This window comes from Falco biarmicus, chromosome 1, assembly GCF_023638135.1.
Source record: "Falco biarmicus isolate bFalBia1 chromosome 1, bFalBia1.pri, whole genome shotgun sequence".
Lineage (NCBI taxonomy): Eukaryota > Metazoa > Chordata > Aves > Falconiformes > Falconidae > Falco > Falco biarmicus.
In genome coordinates, this window is record NC_079288.1 from 32,334,526 (window position 1) to 32,356,455 (window position 21,930).

The following is a 21,930-nucleotide window of genomic DNA, read 5'->3' on the forward strand; positions in this document are numbered from 1 at the left end:
TACTGCACGCTGTTTTAATTTTCAATCACATTTTTTGAAAATGAATTCCAAGATACAGTACAGCATCTTAGTGTTCTACACAAAGCAAGCTTTCAGCAAAAGGTCAGAGGATCTTAGATGGTGTAAAAATATATCTTAAATAAAATAGTTTCTATAGGAGAGCAAGCTGTGTTGTACATCTCTAGGTCCTTAGAATAATTTACAGGAGGCAGAGGCCTGGTTGTACAATCCACACACTACAAAAGAGTTAGTGTACATTCATGCTACAAAGTTAGAAAAGGTAGAAGTTCCAGATGATCGGGGCAGATCTCCAAACCCAAGCAGTGGATGCAACGAGTGCACTCACAAGTGCCCTGTATTTCAGTCAGGAAGTTCAACGCTTCCAGTCCATAAAGTCAGGAAGCAGATTATAACAACTCGCCTTCTGAGGCATTCAGTTTATTCTAACTCATTCCTTTCAACTGGCCAAAAAGAACAACTTCTAGCAATAAAGGACTAGCTGTTTATTTCTTTGTTCCAGTTTGGAGCTGGTAAGTCAGAGCTGCATTTTCAGTGTAACAAACTAAGATCACGGCTGTTTCTGCCATGTGAACAACGGAAACGGATCATGCTACGGTCTGAAAAGAACAATGGCGGGACTCTCCCAGCCCTTTTTAATAAAGGATCAGCTTTTGAACACTCAGATGGCTGAGCACAACGCAGCAACCAGGACAGTCACTTCTCTAGCCAAGGTAAAACTCTTCCCATCCCAGAGCGTCAAGTCTGGTACATATTCTAAGTGAAAATCAACCGAAAAAAACCGAAACCAGCCACCCAAGATTTGTCCACAAATTTCCTTTACAGGACCTGTTTACCTGTGGGGCAAATAACCTAGGTTTTGCCAACGGAGATTTTGGCCAGTGCCATGTTTCAGAGCAGAATGGGCAGCACCAAATGACCACAGAAACTGGAAACAGCTGCTGCATCGAGCAGCGAGGGTCCGGTGGCAGGGCAGCATGCCTGGCCCCGCTGCAGCAAAGGCTGGGGGCAGGCGGGTAGGAAGAGAGTTTGTAAAAATACAGCATTACTCACTCTCCTCACCTTGTTTGGAGAAAAGCAGCACTGGAGCTTACACCAACTTACCCCTAGTATAGCCCATGGTGGGAACGCGCATGCGCCCTGCTCTGGCAGGATCGGAACATTCTGGCAGCTGTTAATATCTAACATGTACCAGTGTTTGCAAAAACAGCTCTATTTAATTTGTAGAAATGCCTGTAAAATAACCACATTAAACAGCATCCAGAATATAAAACCTTCATGCTTTCTGCCCCAAACGCAGCAGCATTGGCCTTTCAAAGGCCATCTGTAAAATGAAGAAAGAGATAGTAGCAAAGTCCCTTAAAGCATTTAATATCCTAGAACACAAGCCTTTAAGACTCGTTCAGTTTCTTACACCACTAAGATGGTTTATTTTCCACACCTCACTCCTTTTTATTTCCAAACCACAGTTCTACTCCTGCCCTAGCAGTTCTGCAGCATCAGGACTGAACATACTAAAAGGAGATGTATATAATCTAATTTACACTGTTTATTAAATAAAATATTTTTTTAATTGCAAATACTTTTAATCCAGGAGAAGAACTGGAGAAGCCTTACACACTGGGCCTAGCCTACTCTACAGCATCCCCAGAGGGAATGTGATGTTAAACACGTACACACCCACTCATCCCAAAACAGTACACTCTCCAAGAAAGTCAAACGCATGATAGGAGGGGCCTTGAAAAGGTAGGAAGGCAAAATGGTCATTAAGATCTGCCTTAACAAAAAAAAAAAGCTAAATAGTGCAGTGAAATGCTTTTAAATACCACAGACACCTCCACTGACTGGCAGCCAGTTTTATGAGCAGCTCTGAAGACAATTTCTAGCTGAGCTTTAGTGAACTGGGCGTTCCCAGCCGGAGTACCGAGAGGTGAGCCTGGCCTACCACCCACATGGCCAGTTTCAGTATGAGCAGAGCATTCTGATTTTCATTTGCCCCTCTTTCCACGGCCTCTCCTGGAAGAGGGTTTGCCCGTGCTCCCTGTGGAGGAGCTGGCAGAAGATGCCACCGCAATGTTGATCTGTCCTTCCTGAATCTCCTGTCGGGTCTCAGCTGGGAGGTGATTGATTTTCTGTTGCGTCTCTAAGTAGAACATGACATCCCGCAACTGCTCCTGAATCTCAGAGATCTGCAAGTCCTTTTGTTCGCAGGTTTCCTTTAACACTCTCTCCTCTTCCTTTAGTTTGTTCTGAAGCAAGGCTTGATTAGCTCTCAAACACTTATTCAGTTCTTGCTCCTCCTTGAGCTCATTGGAAAGCTTGGCCACTTTGTTATTCAGCTGAGAACACCTTACAAACAGAAGCACAAGTCAGGAAAGCAGCGCACCATACCAAGATCAAACCCCACCACACCCTTTTTATTTCCAATCCCTTCAGGCAACTGACCCCCAGCCCCACCAAGACCACCCGGAATTTGGTTTTCTGGCAAAAGATGGGCATGGGGAGGCAACACAAAAGGACTCTTGAAATCCTCTCAGGATTTTCTACTCAGCTTAAGGCTTGCTAGCACCTGTTTGCCTGCATATGGAATAGGATCTCGTGAAGCAGAATCCCTTCCTTTGTCCCTCTGCCCGCATAACCCAGGAGAATCCCTTCTCTTGCAAGTTAGGCAATCCCATCTTGTACCAAATGCCAACAGCGCAGGCAACAGACAGGGTGTGTTTGGGAGCACGCGACCGTCACCTTGAACACACATCTGCGACTTACAGAATAGGTGCCAGAAAGGGCACAGACATTACATGGGGTCCTGAGAGCACTAAAGGCAGTCAGGGACTCCCAGATGCTGGCTCCCACCACACTCTGAGTACAAGACCCTGAAAATACCACTTCGCTCAGGAGCAAGATACTCCCACAAGAATATCATTTACCTTCCCTGCTCCTAACAGCTCGGTGCTTTTGCCCTGAAAGTTTGCTGGCATCATGCACAGACTCCTTTCCACTCAGCAAGGTGAGCTGCGTGAACCACTGCTCACTAGCTTGGGTTCCCTGCTCCAGCTGCTGCAGAGGCAGCAGCGACAGGGGCCCAGTGGGCTAGGAGGAATAGAGCACAGGAGGAGCAGAGCACGCAGTCCCACCTCAGGAGCTGGACCACGCTGATCCACATGGTCCCTGTGCTTCACATCTTTCCTCTAAACACTTCCTCAGATCTACATTTTTCTCTGTGCTGGGTGAGATGCCTCTACTGAGCTGCCTTTCTTCTCTTTGGATGTATCCGCCGATTGCAAAACAGACCGGCGTCTACTTCTGAGCAGGCAGAGGAAGGATTACTGAATGCTAAACATGCAGGCCATGTAAAAAGAGCCAAGAGCCCAAAAGCTGTGTTCCATCTAACAGGCAATTTCAATTTGTGAACACCTACAGAAACGAGAGCTTTTTTAAAATAAGCTGTGTTCTCAGTATACCAGTTTAAATAGCTCGGAATTGCCCAGGAATAGCAAGACATTTTTTTTTTGTTGTTGTTGTTTTGGATGTCAGTGTACGGAGTTTTAATGGCTGCATGGAACTAAACCTGGCAGCGGTACCCACTTCCTTTCGACAAACTGCTTTTCTTTGAGCAAGTCATTCAGCCTCTGTTCCAGACTGTCACACTTCTCAATGGTTTCTTTAAATTTGGTCTTCATGTTGTTAATCTGTAAAAACAAACACACGGGCATTTCAAGCAGATCAAAGTCCTCTGCACTTTCATTATGACATTCAATTTTCTGGAGTGTTTTCCAGACTTCGACCAATTGCTATATCAAGGCAAGCAACAATTTTGAGTCAAGAAAAGGCTTAATTGTGATGAAGACCCTCTGCATTACACTTTGCGGTACCCCTACAAGGAACCATGTTGCCATGGAAGCTGCTCACACAGAACAGCAACTCAGGCTGCAAATCTGTGCCAGGCACCCCATTCAAACAAAAGCCGCATCGGATCCTTAACTTCTTATTGACTGCAGTTAAGCATTCATTTAGCCATTCTCTCAGATGTTTTTGTATCTGTCAGCAGACTTAAATTTCCATCTTCGGGTTTTACAATGCCAGGCTTTTGCTTATTTTAAACTAAACCTCAAATAAGTATGGTAAAAGTCTGAAAATTAACATGCTACTTTGCTCAGCACTGACTCAGCAGCTTGCTGTCATAAGGCAGTGACCTACTGACACAAATATCTTACTCATGCAAAACACAAACAGAAACACACATACATTGGCTTCCTCTTCCTCTCTACTTCACAACTCAAGACAGCTACTGCTGAAGAAAACTGAGCTTTCATTCTCTAGGCACTGCACAGAACATGTTGAAACCTCTAATGTAAGACTTACAGGAAATTTATGGACAGAAATACTTGTTTCCCCTATATTAGTATCAAAAGCGTGCTTGCATGTAGTGAAGGCAGGAATTTAAAGGAAAAATGCTTTCCTGGAGGAGCAATTTGGATAAATATCAGTGTCAGCACACATGGTGCCTTTGCTGATGCCAGAGTCAATGCAGAGCCGGTTTTAAGCCTTCCGGCCTTAATCACTGAATGTTTATGCAGCTGATGGTTAATTTGGGGAAACAGCCTGAGCACCGATAGTGGAATACACTGCATAGTGGCACTGATCCAGACAAGACTTACATGGAGCAAGTGACATGAATAAGACTGTAAGGATCTTTAAACATGAAACCACATTTGGGGCATATATCGTAGCCATTTCACTTTGAGGTTGCTTTGTGGATCATGTTTCCTGGTCACATACAAGATGATTTTTGCTATACCTTTTCCTTTTATAGGGTCCTCCATAAGATTTCTGGGACTGTTCTTTAGAGCAAGGTCAACCACTATTTCAATAGTTCCAATTTCTACGTTTACAATACTACTTAACTGCAGATACTAAATGGTTAATTAGAAGTCATGTAGGCAGTTCAGTTAAGGACTCAACCCTAAATCCTGACTCACTTTAAACCTAGTTGAAAGGATCTACGTGGAGTGAAAAGCATTCAAATATTCTCACTGGATTTCTGCTCATGACATTTTGAAGCAGTCCTGCCTACAGGATGCTTTATAGGAGGAGACTCTGAACTTTTCCCAAAGGGTGATGAGGAGAAATAGGGGATCAAAAAGAAAGGGCAAATCAATATGCATTTGGAGCAGAAAGACAGCTTCCACTTTCTGCAGCCAAGCACATTAAAGTCATATTGTCTATGCTACACTAACCTTCCCTAGAGATACACGTCAGCGTGAGACGGATGACATGGGCAAGCAGGGATCCTGCAGCAGCGCAGACTTGTTTTCCCCACTGCTGCAGTTTCCTGAGCAGCACATTTAAATCAACCCTCAATCTAGGTGGCAATCTACCTACTTCCGCACCGCTGAGCGGCAAATTGCTAGATCTGAGCATCGAGATAAGAGATACGTCTTGAAGCCAATTTTCTCAGCTGGTAGTGGAACAGGCTATGCGAGGCCACGTCATGCAACGCTCAGGCTGCCCGAGAGACCCAACAGTGGCATCTCCCATCAAACTGAGCAGTGTCCAGGGGCTGGTTTCAGCCGTTTCACACATTCCCAGAGCAGAGCTCACCTCTTCAGCTGTATCCTTTTCTATTCGGACAATCTTGTTTTCCCAATAGATTCGCTGCGATTCCAGCTGGCTCGTTAGCAAATATGAGTACTACAAACACAGAAGATACACACAGAACAGTCAGCTTTTGCATAAGGGTGGCTATGCTGATTAAGAAGCCCAAAGGGCTTCGATATACAAATCAATTTAATCAGATGAAATTGAGCATACAGGACATTCTGAACATACATGCAAACTGCAGATCCAGCAGGTGTGTTTCACCAATTTGATTTCAAAATCAAATCACTTGATTCTTTGAAATCAAGGAAAGCCTTCAGAGCACAACAGCAAGGATCAAGCGTGAGTTCTGCCAAGCCATACCCAGTGTCACGTCAAGAACTTTTTCAAGAGGAGACATTTTTAATTGTAGTAGCAAAAAGCCTCTACAACTTTTACACTCCACAGGAAATGAAGCATCAGCCGTCTCAGTCACAAATGTCTGAGGTCCCAAAGGCTGCGTTGCAGAGTTCCCCATTCAGAGCCCAAACCCAGGGTAAATGCACACATCTAGCTTTGCTGTCAGAACATCTCTGGGAAAACACCCTCAGCTGCATATAACCACTCACAACTATTGTTCTCCTACAAGCATAGCCCATTCCAATGTTATTTTGGCACCTGAACAAGGATATATGCCTTACATCCCATCTTTTCCCTTCTGGTTTTGCACATGAGTCGTGTGCAAAGAAGATGGGAAAACACCATCATTTCTTATCATCAGGCTAATAAGCACCAAATTAGGCATTTGATACAGAAATAAACATGTGCAAAAAGCCTTGAACACACTGCCAAATCCATTCTTGCTACAAATACTCAGATCTTGTAAGCTAGATAGAGAGGTCTTGCATACTTTAAGCACCAACCTGCCAGAAAAAAGGGTTTAAAATAGCTGGTTTAGCATCTAAGCATTGCTCAGAAAATTCATGGAAAAGAAAACAAATATTTATTTGAGCAACAAGCTTACAAAGTTTGGTCTCTGTGGGCTGTTCCTCCTCAGATACCCTTGTGCCTATTGCGGCTGAAATCATGCTGCAGTATATCTGCTCAGTGGAGCAGTAATTTTGAGTTTCTCTGCTTTACCCTTCTAGTTAGGATAGGAGAAGCTGCCCAACCAGTAAAAACAAAAACGAAACAACAAAAACCTCACAAAAAACAGATCAAGAGAAGGACGCAGAACAGGGCTGGTATCAGACGAGCCTGTCTGCTTTCTTTGACAGCCAAGGTAAGCACACAGCTACAGATTCCTACATACTTGTTCAATTTACAAGCCAAGCTACTCAAATTGACAGTTCCATACACATCCTGGCTCTTAAGCCAAGTCACGGATCTACCAGGAAGGGTTTAGTGAGCGAGTCTGGGCATTCAGACCCATTTCATTCTCCAGTGACCTGAGTGTTCATCACAGTGTAACCAGCTCATCTTCAACCTACCAGCAAACACAGGACAAAACTGCAGCCAGCTTACACTTAGCTGCATTGGCTCTGCAGAGCCAAGAAGAGTTATTATGGAAGAAAAAAAAAAAAAAGAAAAAAAAAGAGCAGTAAAAACATCCTGCTTCTGCCTGAAGATGACTGCCTACATGCAGGGAGCTGGTCTGCTGCATAAGCTGATGTAATTGTCCTGTTGTCATATCTGGATTTGAAACACTTCCACACAGCAGCACAATGCAGAGTCCAACAAGCCAAAATATTTACCTCTAATTGTAAGGCATCAATTTTCTCTTCCTGACACATATCTCCCTCGCACTCATACTGAACTATCTTCCCATCAGTTTTACTTGCAACCAGTCGATGGACGTAGTTATCTGAAGGAAGAAAATTCAACCACAGGGAGTTTTAGCTTAAGAACACCCAGGTTGACACCAGTTATGCAGCACAATTAACCATGCAGACTGCTGCAACAGCATATTAGCAAGGCAGAAAGCCAACATCAGATGTATTTGTTATTTAGCAGACGTCGCACAGACACCTTGCAGGATATTTATTACAACAGCCCATTCCCATACCTCAGGGCAAACTGATGGAATGGGAGTAACAAACAAATTCTGCAGAGACTACAGGACCGCCCTGGTTCATTACAGAATCATGTTTTCCCTTCTCCATCTGCTACAGACCCACGAAAACTGCTATTAGAGAGGAGATGGATGTTCCCAAAAGACCAGGTATTAGTACAGATGCAAACCTTTAATCTCCAAGCAAACTCTACCACAAGTACTCTTACCAAAGGGTCCCAAAAGCCATTTTACAAACAAGGTCATCCTACAAGGGAAGACAGAGCGCTTACCTCCAGCATAATCCCAGACTCTGTGGTTGGTCAACTGCATTGCGTAGGTGTGCTGGGTCTCCTCAAAGTGTTTGTAAGCGTGTCGACTCACGTACCGGCCACAGCCTATATGTCCACATATTAAACAGATCCAAAGGTTCTGTCAACAGAATAAGAAAGCTCTGTGTATACAACGCTGTCAAGTGGTGGTGTTGGTGCTCTGAGAAAGTGTGGTCTGACCCTGATGGCCTGCTGATGCTGTGTACATCCAGTCACTTCCTTAAAAAGCAAACAGTGTTTACTTTGCCCCCTCCTGCTTTGAATCCTTTCTCAGCTGGAAGGCGAAAGAGAAGGAGGTACCTGCTCATTTGAGCCAATTACAAGCCTGCAGGTGCTGGGCATGTTGACAGATTACCACAAGCATGGATGGAAGAATGGTCTTGACTAATGAATGAAGCACCTCAGCAGGACCACACAAAAGCAAGCTCTGAAGGGCAGAGACTAGAAGGGACCACGAAATTCAGTGTTAGTTTAGCTGCCTGCTATCATATTCATGTTATCACACACACTCTGATCAGGTTATATAGAATCCTACAATGGTTTGGGTTGGAAGGGACCTTAAAGACCATCCAGTACCAGTCCCCTGCCACGGGCAGGGACACCTTCCACCAGCTCAGGTTGCTCCCAGCCCCATCCAGCCTGGCCTTGGGCACTGCCAGGGATGGGGCACCCACAGCTGTGCTGGACAACCTGTGCCAGTGTCCCACCAACCTCACAGTAAAGAATTTCTTCCTTATATCTAATCTAAATCCACACTCTTTTAGTTTAAAACCACTACCCTTTACCCTATCACTACAGGCTCTACTAAAAAGTCCCACCTGCCTTATAAGCACCCTTTAAGTATTGAAAGGCTGCTTTAAAGTCTCCCCAGAGCCTCCTCTTCTATGCTAATACTTTTTTTTTTAAGAATCAGAAAGATCTGTCAGAACAGGAAATCTGGGAGTTAAGATCCCTTCCCAGTACTGATTCCAACTCATAAGGAAAGCAGATACACCACTGACTGGCAAAATCAGCCCAAAAGCAGCCACAGAATTAACCCCAAAAGCAACTATAGCAGCTGTGCAGTCAGATCTAGTCTAGATCTCACTCACCATCCACCCACCTACTTACTTCTTGAACTCCACACTCAAAACACTTGTTCTCTTCCACCGGCTCAGGTGTTTGGCAGTATCTGCAGACAGGACACCTAGAGGGCAGTAAGCATCATGATGAGACACAAGCAGCTCCATCTTAATATTACAGTAATTAAAGAGAGCCAGAGAGCTCAAAGTAAACGCTTTATGCAGTAGGACGCTCCCTATATGCACGCTTCTCTCAGTTCACATTTACCCCACACAAATTTGCCTCCATTCCACACAAGGCTACTGTTTTTAAGCCAGTAAATGACAGAAGGACAAAGAACCGTTCTTCCGAAGCCATTTCACAGCCTCAGCTTGATCTGGTTTTGCTGCAGTTTGAGTGTAGAGAACATCTGCAACCAAGAGCATCAGCGGGGCTGCCAGCGACGTCAGCCTCTGCTGGTAAGCAAAAAAGCCATGACCAAGCTCAAGAAACACTTCCCTGCCTCAGTCATAAACATCGCAAGAAGCGCTTGTATAGATGTGTTACACATCTCGAAATATTGCTCCTCCGGACTGCTGCCAGCTGATATCTTCAGTTCTCCATTACATGCAGGGTTTATGCAGCAGCTACACACTGTTGTGGAAGGATGCGGTAACTACACACTGCTGAGGCCAGCCAAGTCACAGAGGCAGGTACTCACACTCGGCAAACATACCTTAATACCCTAAGGAGATGCTTCAATTTCACCCCAACCCAACGGATTCGGTTTCAGCCCTTCCAGGAGGAACATCACATAACCGTACCCTAAAAGATTCAGTAGCAGGCACCCCGCTATCATTTCTTTTGAAACTATACCACTGCCAGAAAGACAGAAGACCCAAGATCAGATGGAAACTTTGTCCAGACCCCAAGCGCTAGAAGCTCGGCGAGGGAGCAGGGTAACTGCTGTTGCCAGAACTGTTGATGTAATTTTTATTACCTGCTGGATAAGCTACAGAAACACTCAAGGGAGGAGACAATTGGATTGCAGTCAGCTTTCTATACAAATTCAGGTACTTACAGCCTCCGTGGCACCTAAGCAAAGTGGGCACAGATTTTCTTTCTTCGTTCTTCTAGACTGGGAGCTAAGTTCTGCTTAAATTGTATATTAGAGATTTAAGTGCTATTTTGGATCTTGCTCCTACACTGGCTAAGCTCCACTGCTTCAAATTTAAACTGGTTTTGATTTATAGAGCAAAGCAGCCCATAAACTTGAATAGGTACAAATCTGATTAATCTTACTGAGGTTCTGTTACTTTGGCTTACAAATGATATACAGAGGACTAAAAGCTTCCTCACACTCCATCAGAGAATCAGGCAATCAGGGGTACTAGTGACAGAGAAGAAAACACAGTGAGGATCGGCAGCTGCAGTATCTACGGCTGCCTGACGTGCAGTGAAACAGCAAATAGTGTCCAGAGGAATGCAAATATGCACAAGTGACAGCAGCACCTGGGTGCCAGCTGCACCCCCACAGTCAGGTAGCTTGGACACATCAAAATCCTCATCTACAGGGATGTGGGAGAATTGTAATAGCAAGAACAGGAAAGAGTTAGCAGTAGCAAAAAGTTCAGCTGCTTTAAGGACAGACCCAGGTCCCATCCCCAGCCCTGCCCAGTGCCACAGAGGGTCTCCCAGAGCCAGTGACACGGCCTCCCATCACTCAGCCCATACCCACCTTGAATAATATAGCCTGTCTAGGGCAGCTGCCTCCCCTTCCCAATTTACTGAGTGATCTTGTCATCGTTCCATCCCATCTCCCTTCTGTCTCCCTTTCCAGTCGTGTCCCCCTGCACAGCTGCTCTTGCCCAGCTCTTCTTCATCCTCTCCCAGCACCTAAATAAGGCAGCAAGACTGCAGAGCTCCCAAAAGGACTCCTAAGCTCCAGCAGCCAGATGTGCAGATCTGCCTACAGTGCAGCCTCAGCTATGCTGAGGAAACAAATGACCAGACAGACACGAAAGACCGAACGAAACAGGGCTCTGTGTGCACCCAATGCTGTTTACCCCAGTATTTTTATCCTACTATATTTTAAAATAATCAGCATTACTCTACAACTCCCTGCCTGCCTTGGCAGTGAGGCCCATGGGAAACACTGTTCAATTACTTTTGGTGGGGAGATTTCTCTCTGGGAGTCCCTTAATAAGAAAAAGAAAAAGAGCATTAGAACTTGCAGTAATTCCTTCCCCTACCCTCCAATGAGCAGAACCAGTCTTGTCAGCACATAACCACCACACTCAAAACAGAGTTTTAGATGTGGAAATAAAGAAAAGCCTCTTACGTGGTGTCCTCCCACCGCTGCAGACACTGGCTATGAAAGCTGTGGTTACAGAGCGTGGTAAGGATCCCGTTCACAGACTCATCCATCCTCTCCAGGCACACCGTGCACTTTGGGAGCTCTGTCAGATCCATCACAGGCAGGCTGGCCCCCTTCAAAAGAACAAGCAGAGACAAAGTGCTCAGCACCTTCCAATCACCATAAATTAAGTACCCACATCACAAAAAGTCAAAGTTCTCTCCCATTACCCCTGGCACTAGGGTACAAAAACTACAAAGTAACCATGTGAGTCTACACAGTGGTTACAAATTTATTGAAAAACAAGGATCCACGACATTCAACAGATCACAGCCAGGATCCTCTTCAGAGCACCGGCTCCCTCCAGCTGTTGCATCTGCAACCATCCCCATTCTGTTTTCTAGATTTGCTAGACATTGACCCATGGCAGGCTTAGGTCTGAGATGCACAGTGGCGAGGCACGAAGCCCCTTAAGTCACCAAATTGTTCCAAGTAGCACTGAAATGGGAAATGGGGTTTGGATCGATGCAGTTAAGCAGTTCTTGTGGTGTTCTGCCCAGTCCAAATAATCCTGTTAGAATTCTCTGAAATACAGGAAAAACAAAACAAATCAAGCTTACATCTTCTGATTTGAAGACTTCAGCCCTTTCTACATACACCAGCTGGCAAACATCCTCCTCTATAGAGTTGAACTGCCGGCCGTTGCATGCCATATAAAAGCTATCTGCATCAGCCTGTGCACAAAACAAAGGAAGCCGGTTAAAAAGAGAAAATTCGCAGCTGATACAACTGAGGAAGAGGAGGAGAAATCTGCCGTAATCCTGTCTTCTCCCCTCCACCCAGCCCTGTAATACCAGAGGAGCCATTTCAGGCTGTCAGCTCGTGCCAGCAGGCATTGCATTTTGGCACCAGGCTTAGTTTTACCACTTGAAGACAAGAAGTGAAGTTCACAGCAGTGACAGCTACTCTGATATTTGAGCATTCAGCAGGAACAACGGATTTCCCTTCAGTATCTGATTTGCCCTTTGTCAGCAATTTCAGTGCATTTGCAAAGCAAATTTGGTCTCTGCAAAAATTTAAGAGGGCCACGTTGCAGGACACATGTATCAGGGAAAGGAACAACAATTTAACTGTGGGAAAGAATCCATTTCACTGGTCACAATTCAGGCATGCTCTGAACTGTGCCTTGCAAAAAGGCAGAACCAAAACAATACCTGTCAAATACATCATCCCTTTTCACCCAGTAACCTCCCCAAACCCTTTCTTTCGCAAATGACTGCACCAGATTGAGGCAAGTTAGCTGAAAGCCACATTCCTGGTCACTCCAGCCTGAAACATAAAGGCCCTCGAGATTTGCTTTTGCTACCTGCAGACACAGCCATTAGAGGTCACTGGGGAACAGGGCTTCAGGGCACTTCCTAAGAAACAGGAATTTTAGGGTGAATTTGGGTAAAAGTTTATGAATTTGCTGCAAGGCTGTTTAGGACTAGATTATTTGCCCATGTAATTTCATATGGCGATACACAAAATGCATCTTTGCAGCTACTACAAATAGCCCCAAACGCACACAAATGCTGCCTCTGCACAACAGACGGGGGAAATATCTCGCACAGCATTCATGGCTGGGGGAAACCTCTCCCTGAACCCCAAAATGAGTCATTTACAGTGGGGGGGGAGAGAAGGTACAAGTGAGAGGGTCCACACAGGAACTAACAGGGGCAAATGCTTAAAGCTACAGAGCTGAAGACGACCTGTAAGCAGCAAACTGTGTTTTCTGGTCACAAATTCATCCCCTGGGCTCTCAGTTTTGGGGGCAACTGTCCTTTTCACACTTGTCCTGGTTTCAGCTCAAATAGAATAAATTTTCTGCTCGGTAGCTGGGGCAGTGCTGTGTTTTGGATTTAGTATGAGAATAACGTTGATAACACAGTGATGGTTTTTGTTGTTGCTAAGTAATGTTTATACTAAGTCAAGGACTTTTCACTTTCTCAGGCCCTGCCAGCGAGAGGGCTGGAGGGGCATAAGAAATTGGGAAGGGGAACAGCCAGGATAGCTGACCCAAACCAGCCAAAGGGATATTCCATACCATGGGATGTCATACTCAGCATATAAACTCAGGGGAGTTGGTCAGGGCCTGCTGATCGCTGCTTGGGGACTGGCTGTGCATCAGTCAGCGGGTGGTGAGCAACTATATTGTCCATCACTGGGGTTTTTTTCCCTTTTGGATTTTATTCCTCCCTCTCCTTCTCACTACAATTGTTATTGTATTTTAATTAAGTTGTTCTTATTCAAACCCACAATTTTACCTTTTTCCTGAACCTCTTCCCCATCCCTCTGCAGGGGTCAAACGGGGAGCGAGCGAGCCAGCTGCACGTTTAGCTGCCAGCTGGGGTTAAACCACACCACCACTGTACTGGCAGTGGCTGTGAGACCACCCAGCTCCTCAGCAAAGCACAAGTTCTCTTCCAAAGCTCCAAAGCAAAGAACAAGTCCTTCCTAAAAACAAAGCCCCACTGGCTGGGTCCTTTCCATTCAGCTCAGTAAAATGCCCACTCTCTTTTTGAATATGTTCTGAGATAGCAGAGAACTGTGTATCCTCACTATTTTTTTTTTCAAATGTCCTGCCAACAAGAAATAGGATTGGTAGAACACAGCAGTCACTGGCCTCTAGGTCAAGACATGGGACTGACCTCAGACAGCAGCCCCATGAATTCTCTGGGCAACAGGACAGTACTGTTTCTCTGAGGGTAAAGTACAATCTTGGCTAACAGCTGGCCAGTGAAGCAGGGCAGCACTCCTGACAGCAACTGCATAAGACAGTGCGGTCACTTCTACGGCAAAGGGACTCCCAGCTCTTACCTGCGAGCTAAACTTTATCAGCACCATGTACTGGTTTGGAGTGGAATCTCGGATGATTTTCATGTGCTCAATTACTTCATAGAAGGAGGCCACAAACTTCATCAGGTCATGGCTGGTCATTGTAGCAGGGACCGTGAGGATGCACAGCATGGCGCTGCGCCTTACGTCTTCCTTTAAAGAGGTCATCTTGCTAATAAGACAACAGTGACACCAGTTCATCTCATTCAGAGAGGACAGAGGCATATGGCTGGACACATCACATTTCCAACAGTTGCAGTTAAAACAACAACATTACTACCAATCTTAACTCTCTTTCGCACATTTGTAAATATTAAGAAAGGGAAGCGAGGGGCTGTGGTAGTGTCCAGCGTACCCACGTGAAACTATAATCCTTTGCTAAAGAGTAAAACTGGGCAGCTCCAATAAACAATGGTTTTGTCAGGGATCATTTGACATATGTTCTTCTACAAAAACAGTTGAAGCTGGCAAGCCACAGATGCTCAGGACTATTCCTGGAACAAGCGAGCAATGTTTGTAACTATTTCAAATGGCCATTTTGTGTCTCCTGACAGCTTTCAGGAAGACCTGAAATGGAAATGCTCACGAAATTATAGAGGAAGAGTGTGGAATTGTAACCCCTTATATATTGGATGAAACCTCCTGCCTCAGACAGCTGCCAGGACCCCACAGATCACAGTTTAACTGTGGGATCCCTTGAGAAGCTGCCTTCAAATGTCATTTTTTTAGGAACCTGCACTCATCTTATGCTCTTACAGCCCCTGGTACAAGTCCTCTCCACCTGGAGCTCGGGGGATCCAAGCTCCTCAAGCTCCACCATTAATGCAAGGCACCCTCTGCTCTCCTGGGTGCGAGTCACCCTTCCTGTTTGTCCCAGCTCAAGAGCCACAGCCCTGGGGCTACCGACTCACCCTTCTGGGTGGAGGCATCATTCAGTAGCACTGTTCCCACTAGAGCTACAATTAGTCAAGCATCCTTACTTTGTTTTGTACAGATGCATAATGCCGTGAACTATTTCAACTGAAGGATTCCCACTGAAGAAGGAAATCTGGTCAGGGAGCTGTTTTGAAGGTGAGTCTGGAGCAGCTTCACGCTCTTTACTTTGATCGTCATGTTTATTTTTGTCCTCGGCAGATGCAGCCTCTGAAGATTTTCTTCCTTCCACAGCAGATTTTGTTTCATCTTTTACAAATCAGAATTTTCCACATTACTAATGGCGCATCAGAAATACCTGCTGTTCCCTAAGCACAGCCTGTGTGTACACAACAGCACACTGAGAAGTCAAATCACAACTCTGGAAAGCAGCAGAATGAGACAGTTCTCCTCTTTACTGTCCCAGGGGAAATTCCAGAGCCGCCAGGCATCCAGGGCGAGCCCCTGGCAGGACGCTGCAGATCCAGCTAGGCGAGCTTTGTACCAGTGAAATCCCAACAGGCACCAGTACTAACACCAGGAACGGTTTGCTAAGCAGGGGCGAGGAGCCGGCTGCTCATCCTGTGCTGCTCAACGGCAGCTTGGATGTTTGGCAAGACTTGGTGCTTCCATCTTTAAACTTCCTCCCTACCAGGGAATTTAAGCACCTGCAGAGTGGACTAGTCTCATGGCTACAGATCAGCAATGCTGGCAAGCAAAACACTAACCAGCCCACGGCACAGCCTAAAATAAATTCAATTAAACCCTTATGGAGTGGGAAATGTTTGCCAGGAATGACCAGCTCTCCCATATGGACCCTAGAACACATTCCTTAATTTTCTAGTTACTTCCCCAAGCCCCACAACCGACCCAAGCCCCACAACCGACCCAAGCCCCAGCCACACCTCCACTGTCCCCACACCGGCAGAGCTGTCACCCACCCGGGTAGCACCTGCTCCCCTTCCACAACAAAGGGCCACCACACCAGCAGGGCAGGTGACAAACAGGGACCCCAAAAAGCTCATCACCCACACCCGAGGCTGGTACCTGGCCGCGGCTGGATAGTCTCAATGATCACATCGGTCATCTCCCTGCGGCCCAGGTGCTGGTGGAGGATGGCCGCCCGCTCCCCCGGGCCCTTCCCCTCCAGGCAGGACGGCACAGCCGGGGCCGCCCCTGTGCCCTCCGCGGCCATCTCCGGAGCTACGCAAGAAAAAGGAGGCGTTGGGACAGGGCGGTGGCAGCGGAGCCCCGGTACCGGGAGCCACCGGGAGTCACCGGCAACACCGGCACGGAGACCCCCACCCCCTGGGACCGCGGACAAGGCGCAGCCCCCTGCCCCGCCCCGGCGGCCAGGGCTATCCCGCACCCGGGCCCAGGCCCCCGCGGGGGGGCCCCGCGCGGCGCCGCGGAGACTCACCGGCCGCGCTGTAAGCGAAGCCCGCGGGCAGCGGCGAGTGCTCGGCCAGCTCCAGCCGGATCACCACTAAGGACACGCTCATGGGCCCGGGCACCACAAACCGCCGCCGCGCTCCGAGGAGGCCAAGGAGATGAAGCACCGCTTCCGCCTCCCGCACCTTTCCCCTCTGACCCCGCCGGGGTCACGCCGGCGACGCGATGACGTAAAGGCGGCGACGCGGCAGCGGACGGCGTGGGGGGCTGCGAGCTGCGCCTAGCTGCTCCTCGCGAGACTTCCAGGTGTGTTCTCGCGAGTCTTGGGGGCTGCCGTGGGTCGGCGCCGTGAAGCGTGGCCTCTGCCTCGCAAGGCTGCGCCGGGCCCGGGCGCGGAGAGGGGGTTCGGGGGGGCCGGAGCCCCCGGGGGTGATTGCAGGGCTGGGAGCAGGGCTGGGGTGCTGGGTGTGCATGTGGGGGGCCACAGGCCCCAGTACCGTGGCAGCATAGCTAAGCTGCAGGGTCCAGGCCCTTTCCCCTCAGGCTGAAGCACAGCCCCCCCCTCCCGAAAAATAAATAAAAAAAATAAATAAACTCTTTATTCCTTTCCCCTCACACCTGACACGCTGATATCTTGCAGCTCAGGGCTGTGCCAGGCTTTGGTATGGCTCATGCTGAAGTAAAAAAACCTAAAAGACAGCTCAGCCCTGGAAATAAGGACTTTGCTTCATGGCGCAGAGCTTTCCGTGAAGGGTAAAGGATATCCCTGGATAATCAAAGTAACGCCAGTGTCTTGCAGCCAGTACAATATGTCTGTGAACCCCTCCCAGCATCGTCTGGCATCATAAGTAACTAGCAAGTCTGGCTTCATGGACATCTGAATCAATAGACAATAGCAACAAAAATATTGCAAAAAATACAGTTGCTTTGCAAAGTTTTGCTATGATTAGGAATTGGTAGTGTGTGCTTTAGCAATGGGTAAAATCATGTTGTACCCCAATGTTTGAAGGGTCTAAGAACCCTGTGTAAAAGCTCATCTGGGGTGGCCCAGTCTGGCTGGGACACTTCATGAGCACGAATAAATATTTACCCTTTTAATTCTGTACTTTGCATCCTACCCTCTCTCCTCAGTGGGCACGGGCCAGTTGTGAATTTTCCCAACGTCCTCCGAGCAGTTTGCAGCATGTACCTGAGGAGCGTTGCCCGCACCCCTTACCTGCTCTGTGCTGGGATCTGGCAGCACCTGCAGGGGTTAATCCGGCGGAGGCAATCTGCATGGTGCCGCTATAAAGCTGTGATCTTTGATGCCAGCGGAGTGCTCCTCCCGTCCCCTTGCAAGACAGCCACAGGTGTGTATTCTCATTTCTTATTTGCTCCTGTTGTTTCTATGCAAGGAGGGAAAAATAAATTTCAGGTGTCCCTGTCAGCCACCTCTGGTTCTGGTAAGACAGCCAAGAACTTGAGGTGATGGCGATGGTCCCCTGTTGTGACCATCAGAAGTGCTAGAACTGGCAGTGACCAGCAACCGTGCTGACAGCTCCAGGTCTGAGCCTGAACCCACCTGGTAATGAAACTCCCGTAGTGACACTGGCTGATGCCACACAACGCTGGTACAGCCCTTCAGCCCACTTTAAGCACACTGTGTTTCCATCCCAAGGGCACCACACCAAAAAACAGAGGTGAGGTGCTTCAGCTGGGGGAATGCCCGAACTTCTCTCTGCGAGTGGGTAAATGACCCCAGTCCAGCATGTCAGCTCTCACGAGTGCTGGTCGATCAGACCTTGGAGGATTTCAGGCTAGTTTCCCAGTTCTGATGACGCCATACGTGCTCTTTCCTAGCTTTCTTACTTTTCTTTATGTAGACTGGGAGGCCCACAATTGTATTCCAGCCGGCACCATCCAGCAAGCTATACGCTCTGGAGGGGAAAGTAGTCCCTCTCTGAAGTACACAAGAGGAGAGCTGACGACTGTGGAGTTTTTGCAGGAATTGGGACAGCAGTGCTTTGAGATTGTAAGCCAACTCCCCCCTCCTCTCTTTGTGCTTCCTGACTGCAGGAAAATGGAATCCTGCAATGTAGTGGTTCAGTGAGGAGAGAGGAGCTTTTAAAAGAAATCTTTTGATGGAAGGTTCTGGATTTACCATCTAGGAAGCATTGCTGTCTGATCAGGGCAGACTTTTCACTGACATCATCATTCTAGTACCCAGACAGGATGGTCAGCTGAATTCGCCTTCACTTCCACCAGCTTCTTCCTGCACATTTAATAACTTTTTTATTTCAAAACACCTCTAAGGTCAGCCAAGGTGAGAAGTCAGAGAGTCAGAAAACAGCTGAAAGGCTTTTGCTGTTAGTTCATACATGGAGGTGCTTGATGGATGGAGAGCATGGTCTCCAGGGAGCGTTCTTAAGATCAGTAGAGGCCCCTCCACCACAGCTCCAGGAACACAGTGCAAGAATCCTCCTCTGAGTAAAGTATTTTTGAAACAGCTCAGTCTAAAATGCAGATTCCTTTCCTGCCTGCTGAATGGTAAAGCAGTTTATTTACCTCTAACCTGCCCTGAGTCTGTGGCAGGCACAGTCCTAGTGCATTTCTTTTTCCCAAAATCAGCCCTTTATCTCTGCAGCTGCTTCTGTAGAATTAGTGAATTACTAATTCTGTAGAATTAGTTTATTCTGTAGTATAAACGCTTGTTTATTTGGTCCACTTGGTTTAGCTGGGAGATTCACTGACGGCTTCTGCTGCCAAAGGAAGTAGGACAGCAAGATAAGATGATCAGGGAACGTACCTACCCAACCACTCTTATTTTCCTCCTGCTTAAAAAACATTCATGGCTAATTATCGTTCTTGGGGTTTCTCTGGTTTCTTAGGCAAATGTCCGTGTTCCAGTGGACTCTTTTCTCTCGCACTTAATCAGAAATGAGATGATGACACAGCTCCCCATAATGGCAGAAGCAGTACAGTGTATCCGTGCAGAAGGTCTTAAAACAGCTCTTCTAAGCAACAACTTCTGTCTGCTGAATGGGGAGAGCTTTCTGCCCCTAGATGAAAAGCATTTTGATGTGGTAAGCCTGGATGGATTCTAAAATGCATTTCTGTACCTATGTCTATGGAAAGCTGCAACTGAAATTCTTTACATGCAGGTACCAAATGAATGGCAACCAGCAGCACCTGTTAGTAGACCTAGATGTAGCAGTCTGTGAAAATGTTTCCTGGTGTAATTCATTGTAGCAACTGGGCCGTGAAGAGGGTCTGAGTGAGTGGCGGGTACTTGTGCATTTGAAAATTCATTACAAAATGCCCATGCAACCACAAGTGAACATGTAACAGGCATAGGCAGCAATGTTGATAAAGGACTTGGAAGCTGGAGCACTATGCAAGAAATAATGTTATTACCCAGTGCCCCTGCCTACGTTATATTTAGTCCTTTTAAAGCTTGTTGCATCCCAAAAGAGTTGCAAAGCATCCCCTGTGCTACAAACAATTCCACTACTCCAACATGCTGATCTGTCTGAGCTGCAGGTGCAAAGATGAAGCAGAAGATTAGCCATGAACCACGAGGCTGGTTCAAGTGGCTTCACTTTAACAGGAAGCTCCAAGGGCTCAACTCAGCATGATAGAAAATTTGCTTTTTTGTGTGCCCCGACTCACATGTTTGAATTTCAGGAGTTTATTCGTGATGTGAGTTTGTTTTGTAGCTTTGATTAAGACGATGAGATATGCAAAGAGTCGTCATATCAACACATTTAAAACCTGGGACTATTTAAAGTCATCTTGTCAACATTAAGTCATTATCAACTCAGCTTTCTGTGCGTTACACTAGTGACACTGGTGCCTATGAAGTTCTCTTAGTGGAGGGATGCTCTGTTGTGATGCTCTGTGGTACTTTTCATCCCAGACTGTTTCAAAGCACTTCAATAACCATGGCCTATCCAGTGTCATCACTCATGCGGTGCGGCTCTTCTGTAACAGCAGGCAGCAGCTCTGCACAGTAATTAGTGGGGAAAAAAATTACTTGAATGTGGATTTCCATTAGCATGGGCTTTGATATCTATCTAATAGATTAATTTTTATTCCTAGAGTGTCCGTCAGTGCAGGGGTGAAATCTTTCTTGAATTTTTTATGGTTGTGAGGGCAATGTGAGTATTCAGAGACTGACTCAATAATTTCTTGATCCTGATTTGGGCAGATGATTATGGTCAACATCTCTGCTGCTGTGAAGATCTCTTTGCCATGGTTGATAGGTGTGATGGTCAGGGCACCGCTTTTCAGATCGTTTGGAAGGTGGTACAATCCCAGGCTTTCTTGGACAGCATTGAGCAATTGGTTCAGCACAGTCTGGGATGTCCAGTGAGCCTCCCATATCGTAAGATCTCATTGGATATCTTCCATCCGAGGACTGGCTGATCCTGTTCAGCTCATTTGAGCTGACAGAGCCACAGCCAAGGCAGTTTGCACCCACACAGTCACTTGAATCACATCCTATCCAGCTCTGTCAGCCCTCCATTACCCGTGTCCTTTATTTCACATGTTAATTAGATTGTTAGTCCCTTTCCCACCCTCCATTTCCAGCTCTGCACAGCTGTTTGTGGTCACAGTGGGCTCATGCATAATCCATTTGTTGTTGCTGTAGATGGTTGAATCTTATCGGGAAGGAATGTGCAAGCCAGATCCTCGTATCTACAAGCTGTGCTTGGAGCGCTTGGGCGTTCAGCCCCAGGAATCTATCTTCCTCGACAACAGCAGCCAGAACCTAAAAGCAGCAGCCCAGCTTGGCATTAAAACGGTGAAGGTACAAAGTGCAACCAGGGCATGGTTTGGGGTATGGTTTTTAAGTCCAGAGCTGTGTTTGACTTGAACGGCTCAGAATTTTCAAATGGTAGTGGCAGACTTGTGTTGCCAAGCCTTTTGTTCCGGCCTGTCCTTATTCCTACAGGATGTGGCAGGGTGAAAGGGGAGGATTGCTGCCAAAGTCTGCACTGGTCTGTTTCATTCATGGCTCTAAACCCTACAGCCAGCGTAACCTTGGAGAAATCGCTTCTCCTTTATGGACCTCGGTTCCCTATTAGAGAAACAGCCTTAACTGCATGGTTGAGACAACCACATCCACCTGATGGAGAAAATAAGACACATTTAATAGATTTCTAGAAGCTCTGAGGCTTCATGGGTCTCTCAGCTGGGGACTGACTAGTTAAATCCCAGGCTTTGGAGATAGTGAGCACAGGGGTTTTACTTTGCTGAGGGGACTTCTGGGGGAAGGGCAAGCATGGGACTGGTGGGAAGAGTGATCTCTGCTTCCCTGGACCGCACACAGGGAATTCCAGCTCTTAGTCCAGCTGTCCAAGTGCCTACTGTAACAGGTGTGTCTCTGGGACAGA

At 46.9% G+C, this 21,930-nt stretch overlaps 2 protein-coding genes across 3 annotated transcripts in view; one reads left to right on the forward strand and one right to left on the reverse strand.

Moving 5' to 3' along the window:
- BRAP (BRCA1 associated protein) lies at positions 1-16,768 on the reverse strand. Its single transcript, XM_056350930.1, has 12 exons — positions 16,584-16,768; positions 16,211-16,366; positions 15,232-15,433; positions 14,234-14,423; positions 11,995-12,108; positions 11,360-11,508; positions 9,088-9,163; positions 7,939-8,077; positions 7,350-7,459; positions 5,620-5,709; positions 3,604-3,707; positions 1-2,367 (listed from the first exon to the last, which is right to left on the reverse strand). The coding sequence occupies exons 1-12, from the start codon at positions 16,663-16,665 to the stop codon at positions 2,007-2,009; spliced, it is 1,773 nt and encodes a 590-aa protein (XP_056206905.1). The 5' UTR covers positions 16,666-16,768; the 3' UTR covers positions 1-2,006.
- ACAD10 (acyl-CoA dehydrogenase family member 10) overlaps positions 16,768-21,930 on the forward strand; it is a 13,396-nt gene continuing 8,233 nt past the window's right edge. For both annotated transcript variants that reach the window (XM_056350906.1, XM_056350915.1), the window contains exons 1-6: positions 16,768-16,861; positions 17,196-17,334; positions 17,687-17,904; positions 18,418-18,566; positions 19,423-19,617; positions 21,186-21,344. In XM_056350906.1, coding sequence (XP_056206881.1) covers positions 17,739-17,904; positions 18,418-18,566; positions 19,423-19,617; positions 21,186-21,344 — 669 coding nt within the window. In that variant the 5' untranslated portion in view covers positions 16,768-16,861; positions 17,196-17,334; positions 17,687-17,738. The remainder of the gene's footprint in view (positions 16,862-17,195; positions 17,335-17,686; positions 17,905-18,417; positions 18,567-19,422; positions 19,618-21,185; positions 21,345-21,930) is intronic.

Excerpts from the sequence above, each read along its gene's own strand:
- BRAP (XM_056350930.1), bottom strand. The coding sequence starts at position 16,665 with ATGAGCGTGTCCTTAGTGGTGATCCGGCTGGAGCTGGCCGAGCACTCG. Across the intron at positions 16,367-16,583 it reads CTTCGCTTACAGCGCGGCCG|CTCCGGAGATGGCCGCGGAG; the intron begins GTGAGTCTCCGC and ends TTTCTTGCGTAG. Across the intron at positions 14,424-15,231 it reads ATGCATCTGTACAAAACAAA|CAAGATGACCTCTTTAAAGG; the intron begins GTAAGGATGCTT and ends TTGTCTTATTAG.